We start from the raw sequence: 26,643 nt of genomic DNA, 5'->3' as shown, positions 1-26,643 counted from the left end.
GCTTCCTCAAATAAGGGTGGCTGATGGATGAGCGAAAATAGAAGATTGATATTTTCTTGCAGTTGGTCTGCTAATTTCGTAAATCAACATTGTTAAAATATGTAATGGTTATTTGTGTCAGAAAAATACAAACAATCAAATGATGAAATTTTCGCCTGTGTTTAAAATTTCATGTTTAACAGCAAAAATTAAATATAAAACAGCCGCAATTCATGAACTGAGGATTAATTATTTCTTTTATTTACTGTGATTAATACTTATTATAGCATTCCATTGATTGTAACAAGTTGCTGAAATCCGTAAACTATGATTTATAATGGTCTAGGTCTTCGTAAGGTTGATGTAACATTTGAACGGTTCTTTTTGCCCGGTTATACATAGTGCGTATTTCCTGGCTTTTTTAAAAAATGGAAATGGATAAGAAAAATAGGTTTCATCAAATGGACAAGATTATAAAATATGAGAAATCTAGTACTAAATGTGTCAATGTTACTGAAGGTTCATGAAAATGAGTTAAAATTACAGATGATCATATTGTTTAAGATAATATAAAACTTCATTTGGATGAGAGTAGCAAGTACTGTTTTCAAATAGTTTATATCCAGAGTATAAAAGATCCTGTTGTTCAATATAAAGAGGAAAGAATGAAATTCCTAGAATTCCTGTTTGAGATACAAGATTGAATTACTTCTTGTGACTTTATCTTGGAAGTGAGTAAAGTAAATAGCGAAAAGTGGAGAGTAATCCTTTTGACAGAAGAAAAAAGATATTTGTGTGCATGACGGAATTAGTCCCTTTCATGCCTTTTCCGCAGAGGTGGAGGAAAATAAGCCTTCTACACCCGTGGGATGCTGTGGAGCTCGCCACGATGACATTCGATATCACAGAACCTTTACTTGACCTTTAATGCTGTTGGTTCTGAAGCTGAAACGTAGAAAGCGAAGCCGTCCGAGTACTTAACATAATGGAGGTAGCGGTGATAGCAAAGGCAGAACATCACGACAATAATTAGTGAAGGGCGCTCGCACATTTTAATATGTTAAATCATTAGAATCAAAGCTAGCTTGTAACAAATTCGGCCAGATCTGATGCAAATATGTCTTCGGCAATCGTTGACATTATGGTTATTAGTCTTGTATTATATTTTACGGGTGCATCTCTCTTGATATTCTATCACAGAAATTATATAGGATGGACCATGTATCTTGATAGACCCTTGCAACTTTCGAACGGACAAAAAACGCTGAAATTTTGTATCATGCAAGTATCGACAGAGGGACATTATTTGGCAAGCCCATTTTACCATAAAGTTAACACTGTTGTTAACATGGCATTATTTTTAATGGTTATTACATATTTCATGTCTGGATGTAAAACGAAAACTTACCTCACTTGTCATGCTGTGTTGCAAACTAAGGACGCAACAGGATCACAAACAAAGAAAAAAAATGGAAGGTTGTACAGCAGTAATAACGCAAGTGAGACTGGCGGGATAAAGCACATCCAAAGTACCTTAATGTCAAATACTACAATCATCATTTGACATGTTTCGAAGAAGTAGGAACAGAATTACAAACAGATGAAAATTTAACTCTTTTCAAATATTTTTATTTCGAAAAAAGTTTTTAAGTATCACATCCAGCCACGTACATGGTGTTCAGTAGACAAAATCATAATGTCATTTACAAAAATTCAGGAGATATGAAAAACTGCTAAAATTTGAAATATTGCTTAAAATAACGTTATTCGTAGGACATTTTAAAAGATTTTTATTTAATTTGCTTCTATAACATTACAACAATACTTTAAGGTGTAAATACAACTTCCTGGAATTACATAATTTTAGCAGTGTAGCAAAATTCAAGTTTTTTAAACCTTATCTCCAAAATGGTTCGAGGTATCAATTACTATTAACGGTTTTGTAATATTCTTATCTATTGAAAACCACCTATGTAATTGGATGAGGTACTTATCTAAGCAGTGTTTCGAAATAAAGTATTTTCAAAGAAAAAAAGTCAAATTCTCAATCTCTTGTAACTTTGTTCATATTCATTCAAAATCCGTCACATCTTGATCATAGTATTAGACACTAAATACTTTGGATGTGCATTGTAGCGTTTGTCGAACTTGCGTTGTTACTGCGGTAGAGGCTACCAAAAGTTAGATGTTTGTGAAATTGTAGCGTCCTTAGTTTGCAATACTGGATAATAAATGTAACATTGTAAGTTTTCGTTTAGCATGGAAATATGTGACATGCAATAACCTGATGTGCTATTTGAAATACAGAACTTTATGATGGGTTTGGAACACTGTAAAACTTCTTATCAGTGAATATACCAAATAATGTTCCCTGCCGATATGTGCATGGTATAAAATTTCAGTGTTTTTCGTTCATTAGTTTAAAAGTAATAAGGATGTATCAAGATTAAGAGGTCTATCCTCATATAAAAGAAGTCGTTCTGAGTGCCTGCCTGGTCAACACCTAGGCCAAACCTCTGATCTAGAAACTTGAAATTTGGACAGGGTGTAGGATTTGTGATGCGAGGTCCCACTAAAGGACTTTTGGAAATTCGAGGGGAGGACAGGGGTGGTATTTACTTCAAAATGCAATATCTCCCAATATGATTCGAATTTCAATGAAAACCAAAATAATAAAAGCTTAAGTCAATCATTTAAGTGCTATATTCAAGATTCATTTTAAATAGTTAAAATGTTCCCTTGCTTTGGCTATTTCATGATTACAAAATAGGAAATTAATATATATATATATATATATATAGCAATTGCCCCCTTTCTGCCCCAAAGGCGGAATTTTCGAAAGCGGTGTAGCACATGTCACACATTTTCAATAATGAGGGTGTATGACGAGTTTCATCTTCCTGTGGTGAAGGATTCGTGAGATACTGTATTGTTCGGCGTGAATATCCATTGTAATGAAACTAACATGATAAAAAAACCCGGCTTGAGGTAACTAAGAAATGGTCAGTTGGCGTCCGATGGCAAACTTGGAGGCAGTTTAGAGTAGAGATGGCAACATTTTTCCGAAAAATAGAAAACTAAAAGCTCTTTCGAGAAGTTTAACATTCACATTCATAATTCTTTAAAGATTTGTGAATATATCGACAATTCTTAAGTTAAACATTTAGAATTAAACTTTTGCCCTCCAGTGTTAGTAATATTCCATAGTCCCATCTTTTGAATTATGTGCATAATTGAATGACTTTATTATGTAGGAGAGGAAAAGACAGATAAGCAAATGCAATTTATAATTCTTTCCTAAATTCATATTGGATCATAGGTAGATGGAGTTTGCTTTTAAAACTTTTATAATTTTATTTATTTTTATTTTTTGTTTCCATTCGTACGTCGTATATCTAAAAATGTAAAAAATTGACGCAAATATTAGTCACATCTTTCATTTCGACATGGCCTGTATGAGAGGTGTATAATTAGTACACATAAAAACGCAGTTGTAACTTTATACTTGCCTCGTAAATGTCAACAACGGCTTTGGGCCATTAAACTGGCTCCAGTCTATGACCGACAATTCGCAACATGGATCAGCTCCCCCTACTATGTGGAAGATCAGTGGATTGCTCCATTCTGACGGAAATAGGTGGTTGCAGTAGAATGCTTAGCTGTTAGAAGTACTGATAGAAAATTTATCGTAATGAGTGTGTAGGAGGGCTTTTCAAGGCTTCCCGTTTTATCTACTAAAGCAATAAATTAGTGTAATTATTTAATATTAGTCGATTTTGATTGTGATTTACTAGAAAATTAAACAAAAGTACTACTTCCGGAAATCTACTTGCCTAATATTGGATCTTCAGTACACGGTTTTCGATTTTTTTTTTTTTTAAGTAAACATTAATAGCAGTAGGCAGTGGAAATAAGTTACGTTACGTATTCTAGACACCTAGAAGTAGAGAAAAATGAAATATTTCAATTCAGCGTTCACGATTATGCTCTGGGAGAATGATGATTTAGACAAGTGAATAATAATAGAAAAACTGGTGGACTGCGGGAGGAAACGAGAGTACCCCGACAAAACATACGGACACTACAAGTAGAGATTATATTTGTTTAATATTTATAGATTCGTGGAAACAAAGAAGCATAAAGAAACCGGAGGAGTGTATAGAGATATTGTAACAAATTATCTGCAAAATAAGCATTAGCTGTAAATTTCTAGAAATTTATGTAGAAGATCCAAATATTAATAAACTGGAAGAAAATTAGAATTTTATGTAACTCTGTGTTGATGCTATAAGGTTCTGCTAAACATTGTAAAATACAACCCGACAAGAATTTAGAAAATTATAATGGACCCTGTATGCTTGTTTCTTATAGTGCAACTCTCGGTTGCTGAATGATTTGTTGAACTAAAAGTAGAGAGATCAGGTGAGCAAAGATACAATAATTCTGTGAAGATAAGGCAGTTGCTGAAGAACGAGGTGTTTACCTACGTGCATATGTGGAATTTTTAATTAGTGGCATGCCGCGGTACCTTATGAAAATTATCTTAAATCGTTTTGCAGCTGATCTGTCAATGTTTTTTTACTGTATAGGTCTTCGCCTGACTCAGGACCGACTTCGGTTCCTACTGCGCAGTCGTAAGTTGGTTAAGTGGTAGCCTACTATACGATACAATATAAAGTTCCAATTTTAGGGACGCACACGAGTCGAAATCGAGACACACTTTGTAAAATTCGAGGCGAGTCGAGACAAATGTATTTCTCGACTCGAAGTTTTCGAGTCGAGGCTTCTCGTAAAAATCTCGACTCGACTTGAATGTCTCGAAAGTCTTTCTATAATTTTAAATAGTATTTTGAAGAAAGTATTCACTCAGAAACAGCCTTGAAACCAGTTCCAGCATTTATTACTTTAGGAAGGTACAGAACGCATAAACTTAATAGTTACTATTTCGAGATCAAGATTTAATTTTCAGCTGAATTCAGTTAATTAAAACTAATAATTAATGTCGTGATATTTGATTATACTTCAAATATAATAATGATATTTGATTATCTAGTTTGTATAAAACTATTATCTGTAGCCTATATCTAGTTTGTATAAAACTATTGCGATAAAGTGAACTTCATAAATCCTGTGAATGAACACTTGGCAGTCTAAAGTAATTTAGCATACTTATAATTATTGTTTTCGTTCCCATGAACGCAATAGGGAACTTCTGGATTATTCGTTTCCAGACCTATTTACTATCAATTTAAACCCGTCCAGGCGATAGCAGCGTCATCTACCGAGGAATGCCTGCTAGTCAGAGACACGTACTGTGTATGTAGTATCAGTGAGAATGCTCTCCGTGCGATCTACCTGAGTTTGACCGAGGGCACTTTGTAATGGCTCGGAGACTCGGTACGAGAATTTCGGAGACTGTAGGACTTGTCGGGTGTTCGAGGAGTACTGTGGTGAGTGTGTTCAACAAGTGGTGAAACTAAGGGGAAACGACGTTCAAATGTCGAGGGGTTGGGCGCCCCCATTTCATTGCAGATGTCGGACGTCGTAGGCTGGGCAGACTGGTAAAACAGGATAGGCAACAAACTGTGGCGGAACTAACATTAGACTTTAATGCTGGGCAAAGTACACTCCTAACGATGGACCTCCGCAGCCGACGATCCATCCATGTGCGAATGTTAATACCACGATATCGGCAACTACGACTGAAATGAACATGTGACCATCGTCACTGGACTTTGGCGCAGTGGCAGACCGTTGCATTGTCTGATGAATCCCGACACCTTCTTCATGACGATGGGAGGGTGCGAATCCGTCGTATTCCAATGAAACATCTCCTTGACACCTGTATTGCGGGACGGAAATAAGCTGGCAGCGGCTTAAATATGCTCTGGGGAACATTCACGTGAGCATCCATGTGTCTAGTAGAGCTCGAGCAAGGCACCATGTTACAAGGCCAGAAGTGTGATGGAGTGGTTCGAGGAACACAGAGGCGAGTTCTAAGTAATGTACTGGCCCCCCAACTTGCTGGATCTGAACCCAATCGAACACATCGAGGATGTGATTGAACGTGACGTGACGTCAGAGCACATCTCCCCTCCCCATAATTTACGGGAATTAGGTGACCTGTGTGTGCACATGTGGTGCCAACTCTCTCCAGTGACCTACCAAGAATCACTGCGTCCATGCCAAGACATGTAGCTGTTGTTGTTCATGCCAAAGATGGAAATACTGACAATTAGGTAGGTAGGTTGTCATAATGTTCTGGCTGATGTGTGCGTATATTTTGTCTCGGCTCGAATTTCGAGACGTCTCGTGTTGAGACAGGCTTAAATCTCGACTCGACTCGTGCGCGTACCTATCCATTTTGATCAGTATTCGGCCGACGATTTAGGCTGCGTTACACTCTTTATCAGTATTCGCTAAACAATTTACAGGCATTTAATAATGTACATAATAAATTCGGTAAAACTCTTGATCTAGTTCTAAGTAATTTAGACCACGTAAAAGTTAGCAAGGAACCTTATCCCTTTGTAAGAGAAGATGAACATCACCCAACTTTGAACATTGAAATACAATTGGTCGTCTAAGACAAGCAAAATCTAAACGTAATGTAACAGGATATAATTTTAGAAAAGGCAGACTTCAAAAAACTTTACACTGAACTTGGGCGGGTAAATTGGAACTAACTTATAGGATACAGTGATGTAGACGGAGTTGTTAAATGCTTTTACGACACTATATATATATATATAATATAGCATATTTGACCTCTGTGTTCCAAAGAAAACAAAATCCCCGCAAAACTATCCAACGTGGTTTACTCTGGATATAATTTAAAAAATTAAATCAAAAACATATCATCATATCAAAATAAAAAAGAGGGAGGGGTTTATAAGTTTATTATAATATGAATGTGTTATAGTCGCTTAATACATGTAACGGACACTATAATTGGGTTATGTAGCCTGTTGTGTCCAGAAATAAATAAATAAAAAATATTTCTATAATCTTAATAACACAATTTTTCTATATTAGTAATACTATTGTTATATTCTTCTTATAGGTCGACAACTACCTGTATAAGAAAAACTGGTACTGTTTACTGGTTTGCTCTTAAAATAGTGTTGATAATAGTCTGTTCTGGTATCACATTACTTAACGTCTTTCTTACCTTCACTAGACGCACAGAGTTTTTAAATTTTCACTTGCCCAAACATCGCTCCTAAGTTTTCTTTCTTGGAAAAGTTTAAGTAAATCAAGCAATGCTCACGGTGTGTGTTAGTGGAAACATGCTGTAAAAACCATTGAGAAAGTCAATGCGGCTTGCCTTTTGATCATTAAAAGTATTATGCTATTCTCTTAGACCAAAGTATATCTTTTTTATTTTATTTTATCAAGTTATTTATTGCGTATTAAATCAGATGTCATTTTCTTTTGAAGGTATAAAAACAGTTCAGTAATGACTCTTGAGGGAAGTTACATGTATGTTAAATTACAAGTTTATCGCTAGAAATTGTGGAAGAAAACCTAATTCTTAAACATTACTTCCCGTTAGCTAGTAGTGATAAAACTGTAATCTTTACCGAAGTGACTTTCCGCAAGAGACATCGCTGGTATTACCAAGATATTGGTGTTCCCTCACATTCTCCTCTGTTGTTGCTGTATTGCAGCCTTGTTATTTTTTGTGAGAAATTTTGTAATTTCTAGTTTCCTGCCAAAGCGTGTCGACTTCAGGGCATTTCTGCGCCAGAACTTTTGAAGTGGGCGTTTCTTATCTGAAACTCAAAAAATCTAGTAAATTTGCAAAATAACTCACTGAATTCCGAAAATAAATAAAATGACTGAATTTTTACTATCTAGAGTTGAGGTGATTTTAACTTCCCTTTCAGCAGCAAGGGTATATGAGACGTGCAATCCGAACCACATAATCTCCCGCCGGAAATCGAACCCGGGTCTCCCACGCCAAAGGTGCGTACGCTAACGGCTTAGCCACGAATGAACTCTTACTGTCAAAAGATTACACCAATTTCGGTAGATTTCTTCAACTGAGCAGAAAATCGAGAATAATTCTTTGATCTAAACTTAGATTCATTCATTTATTTCCTGCGTAAAATTTTATGGTTTTCTTTCTGTAAAGAAGAAAAAAAACATACGTCAGTTGTAGTATGTGGTGCTTTACATATTTTGATAAAAGTAGTTAAAATCTTAAGAAGTTATTTTGTCGACTCTGTCATCAATTGGTTCTTTTTCTGATTTCAGTGACGTGGATCTTGAAGGACAAGGACTTTCTTATAATACTAATTCGGGAAGTTCATCCAATTCCAGTTTGTCAAGGTACGATTTATTGTTGTAAGTATTGAAGATTGTTTATATTAATTCATGTAAGGTTAAATTTTTATGGTATACACGGGAGATATTCCATGAAGCGTGAAAATGTGTCTGTTAAGGTAAGCTAATGTAATGCACTTATTTAGTCAGTTAGCCAACATAAATTTGGTACTCTACATTCCATTGAAAGGCCCAGTTTTCATTGGATCGATTTATGAAATAATATAGTATGACCTTTTTGCATTTTCTTTGGGGAAAGTTTCTCTGTCAAGTACCGATATATTCCAGTTTTCGTAGGAGTGTCCATATTTTGGAGAAACAAAATTATAGTGTAATGAATAAATTTGCATTAATATAAGGAACTATTAAATACAGGGTGTCCGGAAAGTCAAGTAACCCGAACTTTGAAATGTCAGAACTTGTAAACTATAAGTGTGAACCAAATGAAACTGTCACCGAGGGAAAACTTGTCTGCGTAAATATTTTTTAAAAAAATAAAAATCATAGGGAGTGGGGTCGAAATTCGTCCTCACGAACGCCAGAAACAAACGAGGGTGGTGATTTTTTTTTACGATGCTTAAAAAATCACGAATTGGAGGTGGGTATGGCATTATTTCTGAATGAACGGAAATATTAATAGGTAAGCTGGATGGGAATGTGTCGTTCTGAAAGAAGAATTACACGTTGGCACGGAATGGAGACGTCCCACGGCCGAGATAATGGCCTTAAAAGTTTTTCTGACATTATGATGTAATATGGCAATACTGACGATGCCAATACATAGCTGCCACCAACTACCTTACGAACAAACAAACAAGAAATTTGCAAATAGGAAATATAATAGTCTGCCTACACCTGACAATGACTTCAGTGTTCTGCAAGTTTCTCGTTTATTTGCAGCAGTCTATCACTAGGATAGTTAGTAGCCAGATACATGTGTTTACACTGTCTGATACCGTCAGTGTCGTTATATTACGCCATCATTTTATATTTTTTTTGTATATAGATACTTTCATCACAGCCGTAAGATATCAGAGTTGGAACCTATTTGTCGTTCTTGTTTCCGAACGATTCATTCCCGTCAGCTTACTCATTAACATTCCCATTCATCCATAAACAATGCCACATCTTGTCTCCCAGTTCGTGATATTTCACGTCTCTTTAAAGGAACAGTATCACCAATGTTTCTGGCAATGTCGGACTGGACAGGGTGGTGAGGCGGAAATCTCCGCCTGTGCCCCACCTCTTGTGGCGCCCTTTTGTCACTTAGCCTTAGTTGTATTGCACTCAAGAAAATTTTAATTAATATTTCCATTAGTGACTTTCTAATAAATTATTATATCTCAGAGTTACTGTAGGTTTGCGTGCATTATTTAAAGGCTATAAGCTGTCAAATCGCCGTCTCTCTTCGTTGCAGTGCTAGCACTGCCAGATATCCTAGGTGTTATGCTGCAACTCACGAGGAAGGTCCATAAACCGTGAGAGTTGAATTTTGGTGAAAATTTGTGACAAGATTTAGTTCGAGTTGCTAAGTAACGTAGTAATAGTCACTCGATGCGCAAATGCTTCGTTGAGCTTTTACACCGACGCCATCTTGAAATCCAGTAGGCAATGTCCAAGAATACCCTTTTGGTACAAAAATGAAAAAGCTTCTGATAGATCTGACTTCAATATTGTAAACCGAGGTAGATCATCTATATGCAGGAGTAGTTCCAGTGCATGATCACAATCTTGAAAGGCGCCATATTGAATCGCCGTCAAATATGATAAATGACAAGGGGGTCATGTGGGGTATCAAATAGCACTGGAATTTACTCCTGGATCCATTTCCGCAACCAAAGTTTACATATCTGTTTTCACTTTAGAGTTAAGAGCTCTCTCGCTCACAGGAACATGTAAAATTGAGCAAGTAAAATTTGTTATGAAATGCGGTCGTGCGAGCACTTGCACGATTTTAACTAATGCAATAGTTAATGCAATACAATAGCCACTATACCAATCAGATCTTGAGACTAGTGAGATAAATCGTTAATTAAATTGAAATTATTGTAGTGAAAAATGGAATAGCAGCACTGTAACAAATTATACCTATTTCAAAGTGCGCTATAACGTTATATGTGAGTCTGTGTGTGTTGCGATTATGCATAGCATTTAAATGTGTGATATAAGTTTGGTGCAACGGCACATATGACTTTACAAGAATATGTCTTGAAGTTATTAGTAAATTAATAGAAAAATAATTTAAACTGGTGTAGATAAGCAAATATTAACCTAGTAACCTTTTGCTCTTCAGTTGTGTTGATGGAGATCCAAAACGAAGTGATTCGCACACATCATGGAGCAGTGCAAACACTTAACAAATGCACTTTCGTCACAATCTTCATGACCACAGGCCATCTACTAGTCTCCAGAACATTTGTAAATGAACCAACTATTGTTCCTGTGACGTACCCACATTTCTGCCATGCATATGTAAGCATGTCCTTTAGGAGTGGCGCACAAAATTGATGATACACAACAGAATGCATTTTCTTTATGAAAATTCTGCCATATAACTTGTACACCGAACAAGTGAACACCTGCTCCAATTAGTTATTTATCACAGTTTTCATATGAAAACTAGTCTTGCCCTTATTATAAGCAAGTGTTATCGTTAAAGGTGGAAAGATGCAGATATTTAATTATTTAATATTGAAGGAAAAAGCAAGAAAGAAACTTGTTTGATGAATACGAATTTGGTACTGAATCTTGTAATAATCTGTATTGTCATCTATTCTTAGCAGATGTGTATGCATTCTCTTATCACTAATAGCAAAACAGACAGAAGAAAAGTGAATTCTAAGTTTCCCGGTGTATCTTCTTGTAAGAATTGGCTGTGAACTGATAATTTAAATCCCCCTTCATTGTTCTATGCGGCAGCAATAAATCGATTGTATTTAGACAAACTGGCAATAAATACATTAAAGTATATTAATTTCGTAATATACACGGTAAATTATAGGTTGTGAAGTATGAGTACTGGAAAAGAATGCAATATTCTGCAACAATGATCGTCTTTGCGTAAGGTTTCAAGATTGGAGAAGAAAATGTAGCACACTATAATGGACCACGTAAAATTGCTTAAAATAGATTTTTGGTTTGATACAGTTGAACGTTCCACACTTATGCCTGCTACGCTAAAGGAGACGTGGACCTACTGATTATAGTGGAATCCAAATCATTTTGGTTGTTCAACTAATATGCACCAGTTTATATCATTTTTCTAATATATATCTGAATAATCCCATTGATATTCTCTGCTCGTCAGTACTATTTGGCATGTGTTTCATTGACCAGTAGTCTATTCCATTGCACTTTGAAATAGCTATAGCTTGTAGCATGCTGCTATTCCATTTTTCACTACAGGCATTTCAATTTTAATTAACGATTTCTCTTACTAGTCTCAAGATCTGATTGGTATAGTGGCTATTATACTGAATTAACTACCGTACTGCATTAGTTAAAATTCTGCAAGTGCTCGCACGACCGTGTTTCATAACACAAGTCTAACTCCCACAGGTTTTATATTTTCCTGTGGGTAAGAGAGCTCTTAACTCTGAAGTGAAAACAGATACGTAAACTTTGGTTGCGGAAATGGATTTATGAGTAAATTCCAGTGCTATTTGATACCCCATATGACCCCCTTGCCATTTATCATATTTGACGGCGATTCAATATGGCGCCTTTCAAAATGGCGATCGTGCACTGGAAGTACTCCTGCATATAGATACTCTACTTTGGTTTACAATGCTGAAGTCAGATCTATCAAAAGCTTTTTCATTTTTGTGCCAAAAGGGTATTCTTGGACATTGCCTACTGGATTTCAAGATGGCGTCGGTATAGCAGCTCAACGAAGCATTTGCGCATCGAGTGACTATTACTACGTTACTTAGCAACTTGAACTGAATCTTGTCACAAATTTTCATCAAAATTCAACTCTCACGGTTTATGGACCTTCCTCGTCAGTCTGATCTATTTTTATCAGAAGTAGCCTTGTGACTGTTTTATGGCTCATTCTCGTTGCGTTGCTTCTGTGATATTGGCATAGTGTTAGCGTCGAGACTCAACGTAAGCGGCACTTGTGTGTTCCGTAAGAACGCGCTATGTTCTGTAAGAACGAAGACTGGTTATGATGTCAAGGAGTACAGTTAAATAACCAGTGAACTGCAGGTACTAAGTACATCCAGTGACTTCGATGGAAATACTAAAGCCACCGCAAGAAGTTTACGAGACAAATGCTTGAAATTCGAAACTCTAAAAATAGGAGGCTTTATACAGAGCTATTTGAGCTTAACAATAACAGCTTCGAATTACATACAGTCCCTAAACATGAACTACTTAACGGCATGGGAAATGGTTCAAATACTATCAACAAGTTTGAAGTCACTCAGAGAGAAATTTTCTCGGCTGTATGAAAATGTTCAACTGTTTTTGGAAAATTTTAACAGAGAATTTCAAGAATATGAAGTTCATTTCAGGATGGGTGCAACGAAAAGGATCCGGCGTAAAAAGCACTTATATAAACTGCTCTGATGAAGACTCGTCTTTGCAAGAAGACGGCGGCTCATGGAAGAAGTTCCAAGTGGAAACTGGAAACTTTTTACAGAATTTGTGACACCACTTTTACAAGTGTTGAGGAGAGATTTGCTCCAAATGAACATTTAATGAAAGATTGTACCTGTTTGAATCCAGAGAGATTTAAAGAAATAAATACAAGTGAATTAACAGATGGACAGTGGCGGATCTCGAAGGTAAAAACTAAAGGGGGGCAAAACTCAGATTATGATAGGTATATCGGGAGTTTATAATATTTCATGGGTCCTGGAGAAGTTACCAACTTAACTCTCTCCCGTTGGACGTTGACATTGTGGACCTCAAGTATTATTTTAGACATTGCATAATAGAAAAACTGCAACTGAAACTATATTCTAATGTTTCTAAAATTTTCCAAAAAGGCAATGCTTACTATAAATTTTCAAAAATATATAAGTAATAGTTTCAGTTATTTTTGTCACTCAGAAAACTGAGGTGCATAGGTGCCCCGGCTCCGGGCTAGATCTGTCACTGCCGATGGAAACCTGAAAATATTAGTAGAAAATGCAGAGGTGTGTAAAGGAACTCTGTCACTCAAATTCACACAATTTGCGACCCATTACAAAGATTACTTCAAGAATCTGAAGGATGCTTCTACTAATGATTTCGATGTGGTTGAGTGGCCAGCTGATTCTGGAAATGAAGACGAATGGGCTGAAAACGAAACGGAATACCTAGATCAGCTGAATCTTTGCCGTTGTAAACAGGATTGTATACACTGTGTGTTTACACTCTTATATAAACTGACTTTAAATGAAAGCACTTATAGCGATTTATATAGTGCGTAGAAATATGTTATGACTCCACTAACTACCCAGGTAACGTGTAAACACTCATTTTCTAAGTTGAAGATCATTAGAACAAAACCGAGGTCAATTTGGGGCAAAGCCTATTGGAAATGCTCTTTAATACTGAATGTGTCCAGAATTTTCCTATCGATTACTGTGTTATTATAAGCGAATTATCCAAGCCCAAGGGATCTTAAGCGATTACTCATGCTGTGAAATTTAATGTAGTCATACAATTGTATATAATGGTGGTTTTTCTTTGTAGGTAGGCTACTGCTAATTTATCTATCCTAGCTTCACATTTTTGTTGGCTGTGATTATATTAGTCTGTGCTATGCAACATTTACGGCATTTCATTCTAGTCGTTTTGTGTATAACTGTGCATGCTTAATTCTGTGAATAAATTAAAAAGTCATTTTAAAAGCAAAATTATTTACATTAATTTGTCCTTGAGGCGCCCCTCCGAGTTTCCATCTCCGCCTAGCTCTGACAGCGCTACTGGTTTCTGGCATTCGTGGGAATAAATGTCGAACCCCCCTCCCCATGGTTTATATCTAAAAAATATCTGCACAGACAAGCTCTCTCAGAGCAGCAGTTTCACTTCATTCACGCTTACATTTCAAGTTGTGATGCTTCAAAGTTCGCGTTGCGTGACTGTCCAGGCACCCTGTAGTATGATGTTCCATATAAAGTGTTGAATTTGGCAGTGAAACGCCAAACAACAGTAATTAGGTACAACTATGTGCCTTCTCAGAACGATGTTCATGATGACAAGGGCTTTCTGGGTCACGACTTTCGTCCGGGTCGCTTCTCTGAAGCGGTGCCCTGGTCTGACCCAAACAAACCAGGAAGCACCCACGACCCAAGCAGACCCCGATGACCTGAAAGCAGCTAAAATATCAACTCATTACTGCTGTATTTTATAGTGGATTAATGCTTTCTTCTACTCGAACTCGAATATTCACGTGATGATTTCCGGTGTGTATATCTTAAGGTACCTGTTTCAAGGGTACTAGGATAAGTCACAAGTCTTGGAATATTCTGGTTCACAACATGAGTGTATCTATCATAGTACAATGAAAACATGTTAATATTCAAAGTATAACCCTTCGTAGTGGACTGTTTGCAGACACTTTCCTGACCGTACCGCGATTCCATATCGATACAACATCTTGCACTTAGAGGGGGGGAAAAGTCAGTCACTGCTGTTTCTATCTTCTGCTGATTAATGAATCATCATGACTTCAGGAAGTACGCCGTGCATTGAAACATATAGTAATTCGAAGGGGCAGAGTCAAGGCTATATGCCGGGTGTAGCATCAGTTCGATACCATCAAGCTCTTTACATTCTTAGTGAGTTTTCGAGCCGAGTGCCATTCTGAGTTAACTTGTTGCAGGGTGCGTTTTCAGCTCACCAATGTTACGGTATTTTTTGCGTAGTGGTACATACATCCACTCCAGTTGTTCGGGATAAAGATTCGTATTGATGGTACAACCGTTAAAAACGAATTTGAAGTTAATTCCCTCTCGTAGTTGGACAACACACAGAGCATGACTTTATGGTTGAAATGGTTCTGTTTGACGACCGGTTCTCGAAGCCCTTACTCAGCTACTGTTTTACCCTTCGAAATAACATCGTGGCACGTGACAATCCGTTTCAGGAAACATTCATCACGCGTATTTTGCAGCAGTTGTCGACACACGTTCACTCTCTCCTGTACCTGCTTTGGGGTAAACTCATCTGGCACAAGGCGGCAGCTCCTGATGGTTTCCCTGAGTTCATGAATGTCATGTATTATACTGGACTGGGACATGTAGACTTGGTTTGATAATAATCGCCATGTGCTGTGGAGAGATTTTCCTCAATGGTTTGTCATATGACCTGGTGCTGTCGTACCTTTGCTGATATTTGACGTTTTTACAATCTGTGTGAGATGTCTGAAACCAACCAGTTGTTGTGCTGTGGTTCGTTGTACTATCCTCTTTCGTATCACAGACGTCCTGGGTTCCTGCCGCAGAGTTATGTCCGAGTCGAACTCCTGTAGTGACAGTTTATGTATCAGATTTTGTTGAGCACTCATCGTCACTGCTCTTAAGAACTGAAGATACTGATGGAGTGACGGCATCTGTATAGAATAGTCTACTCATTACCTCTTGGGCCAGTTGACCTTGCACGTAGGATCGATCATAGCGTATACACGTGCCTGCTGTTTGGATTGTGGTAATATTGCATGACTTATGACTAACCTTCGTAATTGTGTGTTTGGTCATTTTCATGAAAAAGTAATGCAGTGGTTTTGAACACAAGACTACACAAACAAGATATAACACGAAACTGTCTGCATTCAATTGTGTCTTATATTTTACACAAGTTTTACAGACTCGCTCAATTAAACGTTGACGCTCTCTTACAAGAATAACGCGTAGCTTTTCATGTCTGTGATTCTCACTCGTTTATATTCTGATCTTTTATATTTTTCAGTTGAGTGCTTAACACAGATACCCACAAGAAAGTAAGTTGTTGATTTATTGAGAAAAGAGAATCATGTTTGTTAAAATTACATTAGTAGCCTCGTATGTACTCCCCGTCAGTAGCGTACCTAGGAATTTATTTCGGGGGGGGTTCAAACTAAATATGTAGCTATTTTATATTAAAATTGCTAAAATTGCCCCTAAAATTAGGCTAAATTTTTAAAAAGTCGAAATTTCGGGGGGGGGTCCGGACCCCCGTGTCCCCCCCCTTCCGTACGTCCCTGCTCCCCGTGTATTTGACTGTTTCGTCGTCACGGGTATATCCGAGTAGCAAGTCTGGTGAGTCACGAGTCTGATTGACTGTTTCGTTCCATCATTGTGATATACTAGTGCTCAAGAACTTCATCAAAGGCGTTCTTGACAGCTGCTCATTGGTAAGTGAATTACCTGCCCTAATAAGCCAATCGCTCAAAACAGTTGTATAGTCGTTTGGCGAGAGATCTGCTGAGTATGGTGGATCGGAAGAGAGTCGTTATGCAAACTGTGCAGTTTTGCACTGTTTTCTTGTCATATGGGTCTTTGCGTCCTCATGAAGTAAGAAAACCTTTTTCTGTTGACACGTTCAGTTGTTTTTGATGCATTTTATCTAGCTAGGTGCATTAACACTCAGAATTCAGTGTTCCAGTAGCTTTCAACTATGATTCTTTAATAATGAGAACAGCATACAATCAGTCACCATTATCTTACTCAGATGAAGCACCTGTTTCGACAGGTGTCTGGAGCCTCATCAGTATCTAGCCATTGTGTAGTAATAGCAGTAATTATTGTGCAGTATCCATTTATCGTTACATATAACAATTCTGTACAAAAATGGAACATTTCGTTGCAGAAGATTAGAAAATAAAAGCACATTTTTAAAGCGATGCACCATGCATTGTTCATTGTTCACTGAGCACATGGGAAACACACTTATTCAAATTACTGATTTTCCAAGTTCGTGCATGTGTTGAGAAACTGAAATAATGTGCATCCCATGTCACTGTCATTTTCCTTACAGTTTGACGAGGGTCATATTCGACTGATGCTCGCAGTTCATCGTTGTCGATGGATACTGGTGTGTGTCCCGTAGTTCACTTTCAAGAGTCACATTCACGAATCGGAATTTTGAACCATCTCTGTGTAGTTTGTTCATTAACTATGAACCAACGTTGATGTTCATAGATTTCTCTGTTGGTCAAATTCTAACTTGAAAAGAAAGAATAAAAGATGCATTGACTTACGCTGTGGCCATATGATCACACGGCACGCTAACACTATACGGTTCCTTGTTGACATACTGAACTACATATATACCCGTCAGATAAACTAATATTACGTGACAGTGTTTGGGAATATCCAGTTGTGTAACCTCGAAATCAGACATTCCATTTCCAATAACCAGAGACAATGAAGAATAAACGTCAAATATAATGTTGTTTGTTAGGAAGATCCACGAAGTCGGTTCAGAAAGAAACCGAACTTTCAAAAATACATTCAACGAAACTGGTTTCCAGCGCCGCGTTGTGAAATTTTTCTTAAACATTTTAAAGAATAATTGCATCATCTTGCCTTGACTTAGTGAGACTGATACAACAAGCGAGGAGCAAAGTTGTGTTTCATACTTGAAGCGATTTTGTGACATTAAGAAAATGATGATTTTGAAAGAGTAGCGTGTGCATCAAACTTTCAAATTGGCCAGACAGTTAAAGAAGCTTTGAATATATTGACAGGAAGTGTACGCGGAAGAATATATCAGCCGAATCCAGTGTGACTAGTGGTCTCCAGGAAGAACATTCATTGAAGTCGAGGCAAAACTTGGACACCCACCGACATCATTGATTATCTTCAGGTTCAGAAAGTGCGCGATGTTGTAGGAAAAAAATGTTGTTTGACCGTCGGCGAAAGAGCTATGGAAGAAAAAATCAGTAAAATCGAACTGTCGTGTGATCTTAGTTGAAAAACTGAACATTTATCGTGTTGTTGCAAAATTCATTCCCCGATTGCTACCCCTCCCCCCCAAAAAAAAGTCTGAAGAATTTTTGAATCATTCAGGCAAAGACAATATAAATATAGCATCTTGAAAAACATAACAGACCGTTAGACTTGGGTCTATGTCTATGACGTTGAAACAAAGGCACAATCATCCTAATGGGTGGAAAAATCTTCATTAAGACCCTAAAACGTACGTCAAAATCGCTCAAACGTTAGTGTTGCTAGTTGTTTTCTTTTGATTTCGTGTTGTTGTTCATTATGAGTGCATCGTACATACTAATTATCAACAAAGAGTATTATTTGAAACTGATGAGTCGTGTGAGAGAACCTTTGAGGAAGAAGAGACTGGAAGCTTGGAAAAATGGCATACGACTGCTGCGCCATGATAATGCAGCTAGCCACATTAGGCGAATTTTGGCGAACAACAACACGACTGTTTGTACCCTAATCACACTATTCTCCTTATGTGACATTTGCAGACTTCCCCAAGCTCCTCCAATCTGAAAGGTCACGGTTTCCAATCCATAGAATATTAAAAAAAAAAAAAAAAAAAAAAACTACGATGCCTCTGGGCTATTCCAAAAAGTGTGTGCAGTAGTGAAAGACGCGCTGAGAACGATATATTAATACTGGAGGTAGGGGCGGATTAAGACTTTCGGGCCCTGGAGCCGACTATTTCAAGGAGGCCCTATGTTACGAATAATTTCAGCGCATACATTTTGTTATTAGGAAATAAGGGTCATGTTGTAAAATCCTCCATTACTACACGAAATAATATGATCTGATTGAAGATAAGAATGCTGATGCTGTATTAGATTCTGCTTCGCAGATATCAGTAATTAGAGAGGATTTAGTTTCACCTAAGGGTAAGATATTGAATATCAACACACGAATAAGAGGAATTACTCAGAATTCTCTTTTGATAAACAAGATAGCAATTGTACGTTTCAAAATTGAGAGAACATTTAATCATGCTTTTCGCGTGTTAAGTAATTTTTCTCCAGACATGTTGTTAGAGAATGAGTTTTTAGTATCTCAGAGAGCCCAAATTGATTTGAATAGGATCGTTTTATTGTTAATGAGATTTGGAAAACCACCTAGATTTGTTTTAAGTAGTGACAGAGATATTTCAAAGGAATTGTCACTCCAAGCTAATAATTTGGTTTGTAATAGAGGTCCAAAATGGCCCACCGCCTCACAAAATAAGTATAGTGATGACGCTGGTGAAAGAACACTTAACTCTAGCGATACCGTGAGCGTAGCGAGCGGGAAAAATAAAATAGCATGGGTCTGAAGCCTATAATATATTTTAGTAATATATTTTAGTTGATTGTTATATTTTAGTATTAAAGAGAGGAAAGCTTGAGCTCCATTGGCTCCGCCCTTAATCCGCTTCTGACTGGAGGGAAAATTTTGAAGGAGATGGATCTGAATAACTTACACAAACGGGAAGTGCCATTATATTTTAAAGTCCTTTCTTTCTAGACAGGTCTCGTATATAAAAGAATAGAGTAACACAAAATTTTGATTTTAGTTTCTGAATTAATACAGCATTGAGTGACTCTAATCAAATATCTGATAGGGTGTATAATGACATTTCCATGAACCATGAGGTTATGAATGGAGTGTAAAACGATATTGGAAAGTATACATGTTGTGACAGTTTTACAAATTTCAGTAGTTCAATATTGACCTTTTGAAACCTGTCCGAAATAAGAGCTCAGTCAAAAGAAGTGATTCCTTACATCAAAATAAGAGGTAAAGTTCATATCGACCTGTGGGGAAAAACATAGTTTCAGAGCTAGGGCTGTCCAAAATTGCGAAAAAGCTAAATTTCAAGAGGACCTAGTTCGAATTCAAGAAACTATGGATGGTGGTACCTATCAGCGTAAAGGAAGTCACGCATGCGTAATCCACAAATGCATATTTCATTAATGTTCAGTGGGTATACAGAGTATTCTCTGCAGGCTGAAATTCTGACATGCCATCAACCGAATTTTGAGATATGCTCTGATTTTATGATTGGTCCAAAGTAGGCAAATAATAAGCCTTGACAGCAATGAACACTGAATCCTTTGGTGGAATGTCGGAAGTGTTAAGGATCGTTAGCAACACGGTCTCTCGTACTCGGGAAAACGCATGCTGCGATTTTTTTTTTTCACGCTTATTACTGAAAAAAAAAAGGGAAATATACCGTGAAGAAATATATCGCAGCACACGTTATTCCGAACACAAAAATACATGGAGCTGCGGATGCCTAACACGTCCGACTTCCGTCCGAATCATTCGGTGCCCATTGTTGTTAGGCTTACCTCCTGCCTACTTTGGACCTCCCTTGAAATCAGGGTATATCTGAACACTCTATTGAGAGTATATCAGAAGTACACCTTGTGGGGAATACCCCGTACACCTATTGATAATGGATGAAATATACACTTTTGGATTGTGTGTGAATCTATGCACTGGTGGTCTGAAACTATGCACTTTTCGCCATAGGTCCATATGAACTTACTTTCTTATTTTGAATCGCCTCCTACAGCTTGTCGGTATAATTCATTAACACCATATATATGTATATAATATGCACAACGGATTGTAGCACCTTTGTCGTCGACTGTTACGGGAGCTTCCTTGATGTGACTTTATGGTTGACACAGATTCACTTTGCTGGCAAATGGTGATTCGCAGATACCAAAATGGATGCTGCGTTCTTCCAGACGAATATTACGTATCCCTGTTTTCCGAGAAGCTAAATCTTGTAAATATGGTGCCTTAACCGTGAACCATCTTCACCGGAGACTTCTACATTAATAATTGTAGTGTTGCAATGGTATACAATTGATGCGGTATTTTTTGAGCTTGTGCCGTTGAAAGTTGACATATTTTCCAACCAGCCTTCTCACAATTTGAATTAAATTTAGGACTGTAAATTTGAAATATTCTTAAGTATAGCCAGTGGCGTGCCGTAGGATTTGACAGCTATTACCTTTGTTCATACGATATAAACCATCGATCTTCAAACTGCTGCGTTATGAAAATAACAATTAAATTATATTCAGGGATGCGTATTTACCTTACTGTCTTTGACGTTGCTCCCTAAATTTTCCTGTTTCCGCAAAAGGAAAAAAAAATATTAGCTATTTAACTTCTCTGTAGTACTGACTTTTACTAATTCCCTTATCCTGAGGCACAGCTTTATTAAAATATGTTCTAACATGTAGTTGCTAACTCGTTTAAACGTTTCTCTTAATTTTTCGCTAAAATATCAGTGGTTTATGTTTGTACTCACTCTCTATTTATGTACATATTCATCGCGTAAAAGATGAATTGTTTTGGATTTTGACAACCCTGTGTGAGACGAGACGTAAACCTATAGTTTAAGGGCATTCACTAGAGCGAAATTAAACTACCGCTTATTTAAAAATATTCAAAAAGCAGACACGTAGTGAACTAGACAATACGATTTTGCATGTGATGCCTTTATCACAATTCACCTATCTGCTTTTGGTATGCCGCTATTTACAGAATCCGCAAAAAATGCTAAATCGGATCTACAGTTGCAAATCGAAAGCAGATAGATGAGTTGTGATAACGGTATCACATGCAAAATCGTATTGTCTAGTTCACTACGTTTCTGCTTTTTGAATATATATATTTTGTTTTGAAGATATTACAGAAAAACCCTAAAATTAGCGGTAGTTTAATTTCGCTGTAGTGAAGATCCTTAATGTGGGAACTAAACCACATGAGCTCCCACTGAAAACCGAACCAATGTCTTCCGCGCGGTCTGAATTTTTTTTCGTGGCTTAGGATCCGCACTTCAGCTAGCGTTTGAGTATTGTTTACTATTATTCGTAGCAGAAGCTAAAACGAGCCACCGCACCAAACAGTTCTATTGTATGAATATTGTATAGGTGTAGAGTTATAGCAGCATTTATGGTTCCAAGTTCAGGCCCCAGAATGAGCATGTGGTGAAAGTTGTACATGTGAAATTTTAAGAAATATCTATTTTCTTTCTGTGAACCAAATTTGGTTTTGAGTATTTGAACCTAAGATCCCCCTCCCCAAAAGCTTAAATGTGTCATTTGCCTCATAACGAGCTGCTGAAATAATGATACAGTATATTTGATACCGTATAACTTGTATATTACAACTATTTGATACTGTATACTGTATATTACAACTATTCCACACTGAAACGTACAATTATAGCAAAAAATAACAATCGATTTATCTACTAACCATCAGCATTGTAGAATATATCAATGTTTGCTGAAAGTCTTGAATAAGTCGTTGATTTTATTGACAGTATCCTGTGACACACTATGTAATCTTCCAGTAACTGTGATAGAAATGTGATACGTCAATAAGCATATGATTGGCTGGCACCCACACAATATCGTTGGTTCCAGGCCAGTGAAAAGTGGAAGCGGGCCCGGGAGGGTGCAAGAACTTCGTGTTGTAGTCCTGTTATTCCTCAGAATATTCCAGCACCATCCCAATCCACCATTTGCAGCCATAGGCACAGGCTACAAATTTTCCTGGATCCAAGATTCTTTTACTTCCGATGTCCTCTGTTTGTGTTGTTTATCTACCCAAACACTATGTAAGATGTTCCATTGGTGTAGAGGAAATTTGTCCAATTTTTAAACTTATTTCACTGTCAGGAATGAAGGCAGGATTATTTCTTGTTCCAGATATTGCTTTTACAAGGATAAACCTTTTTTCTAGATTCGTGCTATGCTGCTGAACTTTTCAATTGATTAAAAAAAAATCTAATAGATGTGATATTGTACACAGCCCATTTATAAAACTGCTGTGCATTTAACATTTGGTTTGCAGTTGTCTTCTGTAAACTCGCACATATTAGAAGTTTCATTTTGACCCTTAGGTTCAAATACCCAAAACCAAATTTGGTTCACACGAAATATAGGTATTTCTTTACCTTGTGCTGAAATTTCACACACGTATAGCTGTCACTACATATTCATTCTGGCGCTGAAACTTGGTACTGTAAGTGCTGCTATAACTCTACACCTATATAATATTTATTAGTTTTGATTGCAGATTTGAAATCTACAGGCAAAATTACATGTGGATACAAATTTTTAGTTTCATAGCTCGTGTGGTTATTGAAATAAACATTAAAACGCTAAATCAGCTGCTTTTGAGTCGTTAGCGTGAAACTAATTGCGTAATTAATTACTAATTAACTATAAGGACTGGAAAAGTTTTATTTTGTTAAATAACTATTCTCAAACATGTCTTTCGATGTACAAAAAAATTTATCAAAATCTGTGACATGAATTTTTCATCCTTAGTTGACTTGAAATGAAATGACTCTTTAGCGATGTTGTGTGGTTATTTTTCTTAGTTGTTGTACACCATGATAGTGAAATTCGTACTTTAAGTTGTTTTAGAAAATGTTAATTATTTGAACAAACTACTATTTGAATTTGCACAAGATCTAATTGTGTACTTTTGTTCTGTAACCCTTTTGCTAAGTGATCCATAACTTTCCAGGAGTTCGGAGAGTCCAGTTAACTCCCTAGAAACAGTTAACGCAACTTCACGAACTTCAACGACGACGACAGAGACTGTATCCTCAGGTGTAACGTTAACTCCAAGTAATACACAGTGGGATAGTGACATCGAAGCTGAACCTGATCCTCCAGATTGGACACGTGGTGTTAGTGAAGACCAACTCAAACAATTATCAAAACAGCAAAAGAAGAGACTAGAGGTTATCAATGGTAAGTTTTGTATGTAAATTCAGAAATAAGTAAGAACAACTGGCTGGCGTGTTCGACTAGTCTAAGGTGTTAGACTGTCGATCACAAAATCTCGTTGTCGTGGATTCAAATCCTACTGAAGGCATGAACGTTAAGTATTGTTTAGCCATCTTTCATTCCATTCTCAGCAACTTTTTCATCTTTAGCCGAAACAATAACCGAACTTACACATGAAATAAACCCGTGTATTGTTCTGTAATTTAAGAAAAGAAAATCCAATATTAACCTAAGAAAGTGTGATCTACCTTTATACACTGGTGTGAAAACTTAAGAATAAATTAGGTAAAGAAATAAAAATGTTGCATAGTCGTTGGAAACTAATAAAAGCCCAGTAGCATGTTGTCAGAAATCTCCTACATGTCCATAGAAAACAAGACGTTTCATAGCGTGACCGTAGCTCGGAATGGGTGTGCTTCCCCAACATGAAGCAGTTGAATGAAAGGGATGAGGTAATGTGTGACAGTCAGAAAACTCCCAGAAGTTAAGGTGCGGTGGTTTTACTCATAATATAGCCCGGAGACAACATTTGGATGACTTCATGCAGAGAAGAATCATCGGAAAACTGTAAGAAGGACGTAGTGACGAGTGTAGCCCAGAAGTTTGGTATTGCCCACAGCATTATTTCACGCGCCTGGAAAGCATTCCAAACCACAGACAGTGCTGTACGAAGGAAATGTGGTAGTCCCCTAGGGTCAACTACAGTAGTGGACGACCGCTACATTGTGCAGCAGGCACAAAGGACCGACGTCAAATCACATTTAATAGAACTACAAGACGCGCAATATAATCTCCGCATTGGAACGTCGACTTGGTCTCGTTGCCTGACGGCTATTACTAGCAGGCTACTTTAAATGTCAAAAGTTTTAATCCTAGAGGCGAGATTGGAGGCGAACCTTCAGACAGCTGAATAATTATGCTGTGCTCTTGCTGTTAGAGTTAGTTTGTCATTCGAGCAGTAATGCAATCCAGTATTCTGTATTTTATTACCAAATGAGTCGAAGGATTTCATGCACTGATCATAAGAATATGCTGACTGATGAAAAGTAAATGAAGTATATTAAAATTAATAGGGTAACTCTGGCTCCAGAACCTGATAGTATGCTTTCCCACTGATCCTGTACGTATTTTCGAAAATATTTTAATGATCAGGACTGACTCACTGCACAAACAAAAAGCATTAGAGTTCTGTCTGCTTATTAAATTTAATTGTTTAGAAAGCTATTAAGTTTTAGAAAGTAATAGAAATCATATTAAGAGATAGTTAAAACTACTAAAAATTCACACAAAAGAAGAAACTTATTGTAAGCGTAGACCAACAATGAATGGCTATACAGAACAGAGAAACTCCAGTGATATTAATATACAGAAGTTAAAAGAGTAGTCGGGTTAGTGAGTACTCTTTCTCCACCAGCGGTTGTGTTTGATGTGATGGGCACGAGCTAAGCGATCACTCAACAGCGTAGTTGGCACTGTAGCAAACTCCTTCCGGGGTAAAAAATATAAGGGGATTGTTTCGCCATACATCTTTGGCAACTTCCTGAAGATCCTGCAAGGTACGGGAATGGCGCTTGTTTGAGTCGTCCAGGCCCACATTATTCCATTGGTGAGGCGTCCAGGGATTTCACAGGGATGGATGTAAATAGGATCTTCTGAATTCACATTTCTTCCATCTTCCTTGAGTAGAGTGCCTGTGATGATAGAGCGGTATATCTCGAGGCCTTATCTCTGTGGATCCATATTTATGATCTCTTCACTATACAGGTGATGAATGTATCAATGACGTTCTTCTGGAAGTAAACTGCATTAATAATGTTGAAGAAAACTTTGACGAGTGACAGCGTCCTCCAACTGCATTATCCTGCCACCACCAGAGATCCCTTGGAAAACGTTTCCTTGCACTACAGCACAAAATATCAGGATAGCTTTCGTGGTCTGAATGGACCGAACTCTCTTGGTCTCATTTAGGTAGAACCACCCCTCATCCAGGGTTCACATGCATTTGCACTAGGCCCTTCCGAGGTGTTTCGTAGTTTTCTGGCGTTTGTGAATTCTGGATGTGGCGCTCTGTGGAGCGGTGTCTAAACGCAGTTTTACGCGCATGCAATGTGAAATGCTTCTGTTGGAAACTGTGTTTCTTGAGATACTGTGTCGTATGACCAAACCTCTATGCGTTGGAAAATTGCCCTGTCACAGCTCTCCTTGTGGCGCGCACTGTATTGGAGGGTTGGGCTGGTTGAGGCTATATTCTCATAATTTCTGGCTGACTATATCTGCAAGGGCCTATTGGACACATCATTAAAGACCCACACCAGCTTCATTGACGATTAAATCTTTTTTTTTTTTTTCCTCACCATTTTAGTATTTCTGAGTGGCTGTAATGGGCGGCGGAAACTCCAGAAATAAACCCATCTCAGAAAGCTGTCACTTTTATCGTTCCACGGATGCTACTCAACTGATACTGTTAACAAGTACAAGCCCCAGTGTAGCCAACAGTATATATAACAACGATACGTCGTTCCAGATGGCCATTGAAAGTTAATTAGTTTTATCGTGGGCAATTTTCTATACAAATATATTTAATAATTTTAGAAAAGCGTTGTGAAATTCGCTACAGTGTTTTT

General features: G+C 37.4%; 1 protein-coding gene across 13 annotated transcripts in view; it reads left to right on the top strand.

The window, feature by feature from the left end:
* RhoGEF2 (Rho guanine nucleotide exchange factor 2) overlaps positions 1–26,643 on the top strand; it is a 656,727-nt gene that overhangs the window by 419,406 nt on the left and 210,678 nt on the right. For 12 of the 13 annotated variants that reach the window (XM_081725662.1, XM_081725656.1, XM_081725658.1 and 9 more), the window contains 2 exons: positions 8,239–8,328; positions 23,754–23,983. In XM_081725662.1, the coding sequence (XP_081581788.1) occupies positions 8,239–8,328; positions 23,754–23,983 (320 nt within the window). The remainder of the gene's footprint in view (positions 1–8,238; positions 8,329–23,753; positions 23,984–26,643) is intronic. The other variant, XM_081725659.1, reaches the window with a different exon arrangement.

This window comes from Thermobia domestica, chromosome 9 (assembly GCF_964235325.1).
Source record: "Thermobia domestica chromosome 9, izTheDome1.hap1.1, whole genome shotgun sequence".
Classification (NCBI taxonomy): Eukaryota; Metazoa; Arthropoda; class Insecta; order Zygentoma; family Lepismatidae; genus Thermobia; species Thermobia domestica.
This window is presented reverse-complemented; position numbering and strand designations above follow the sequence as displayed.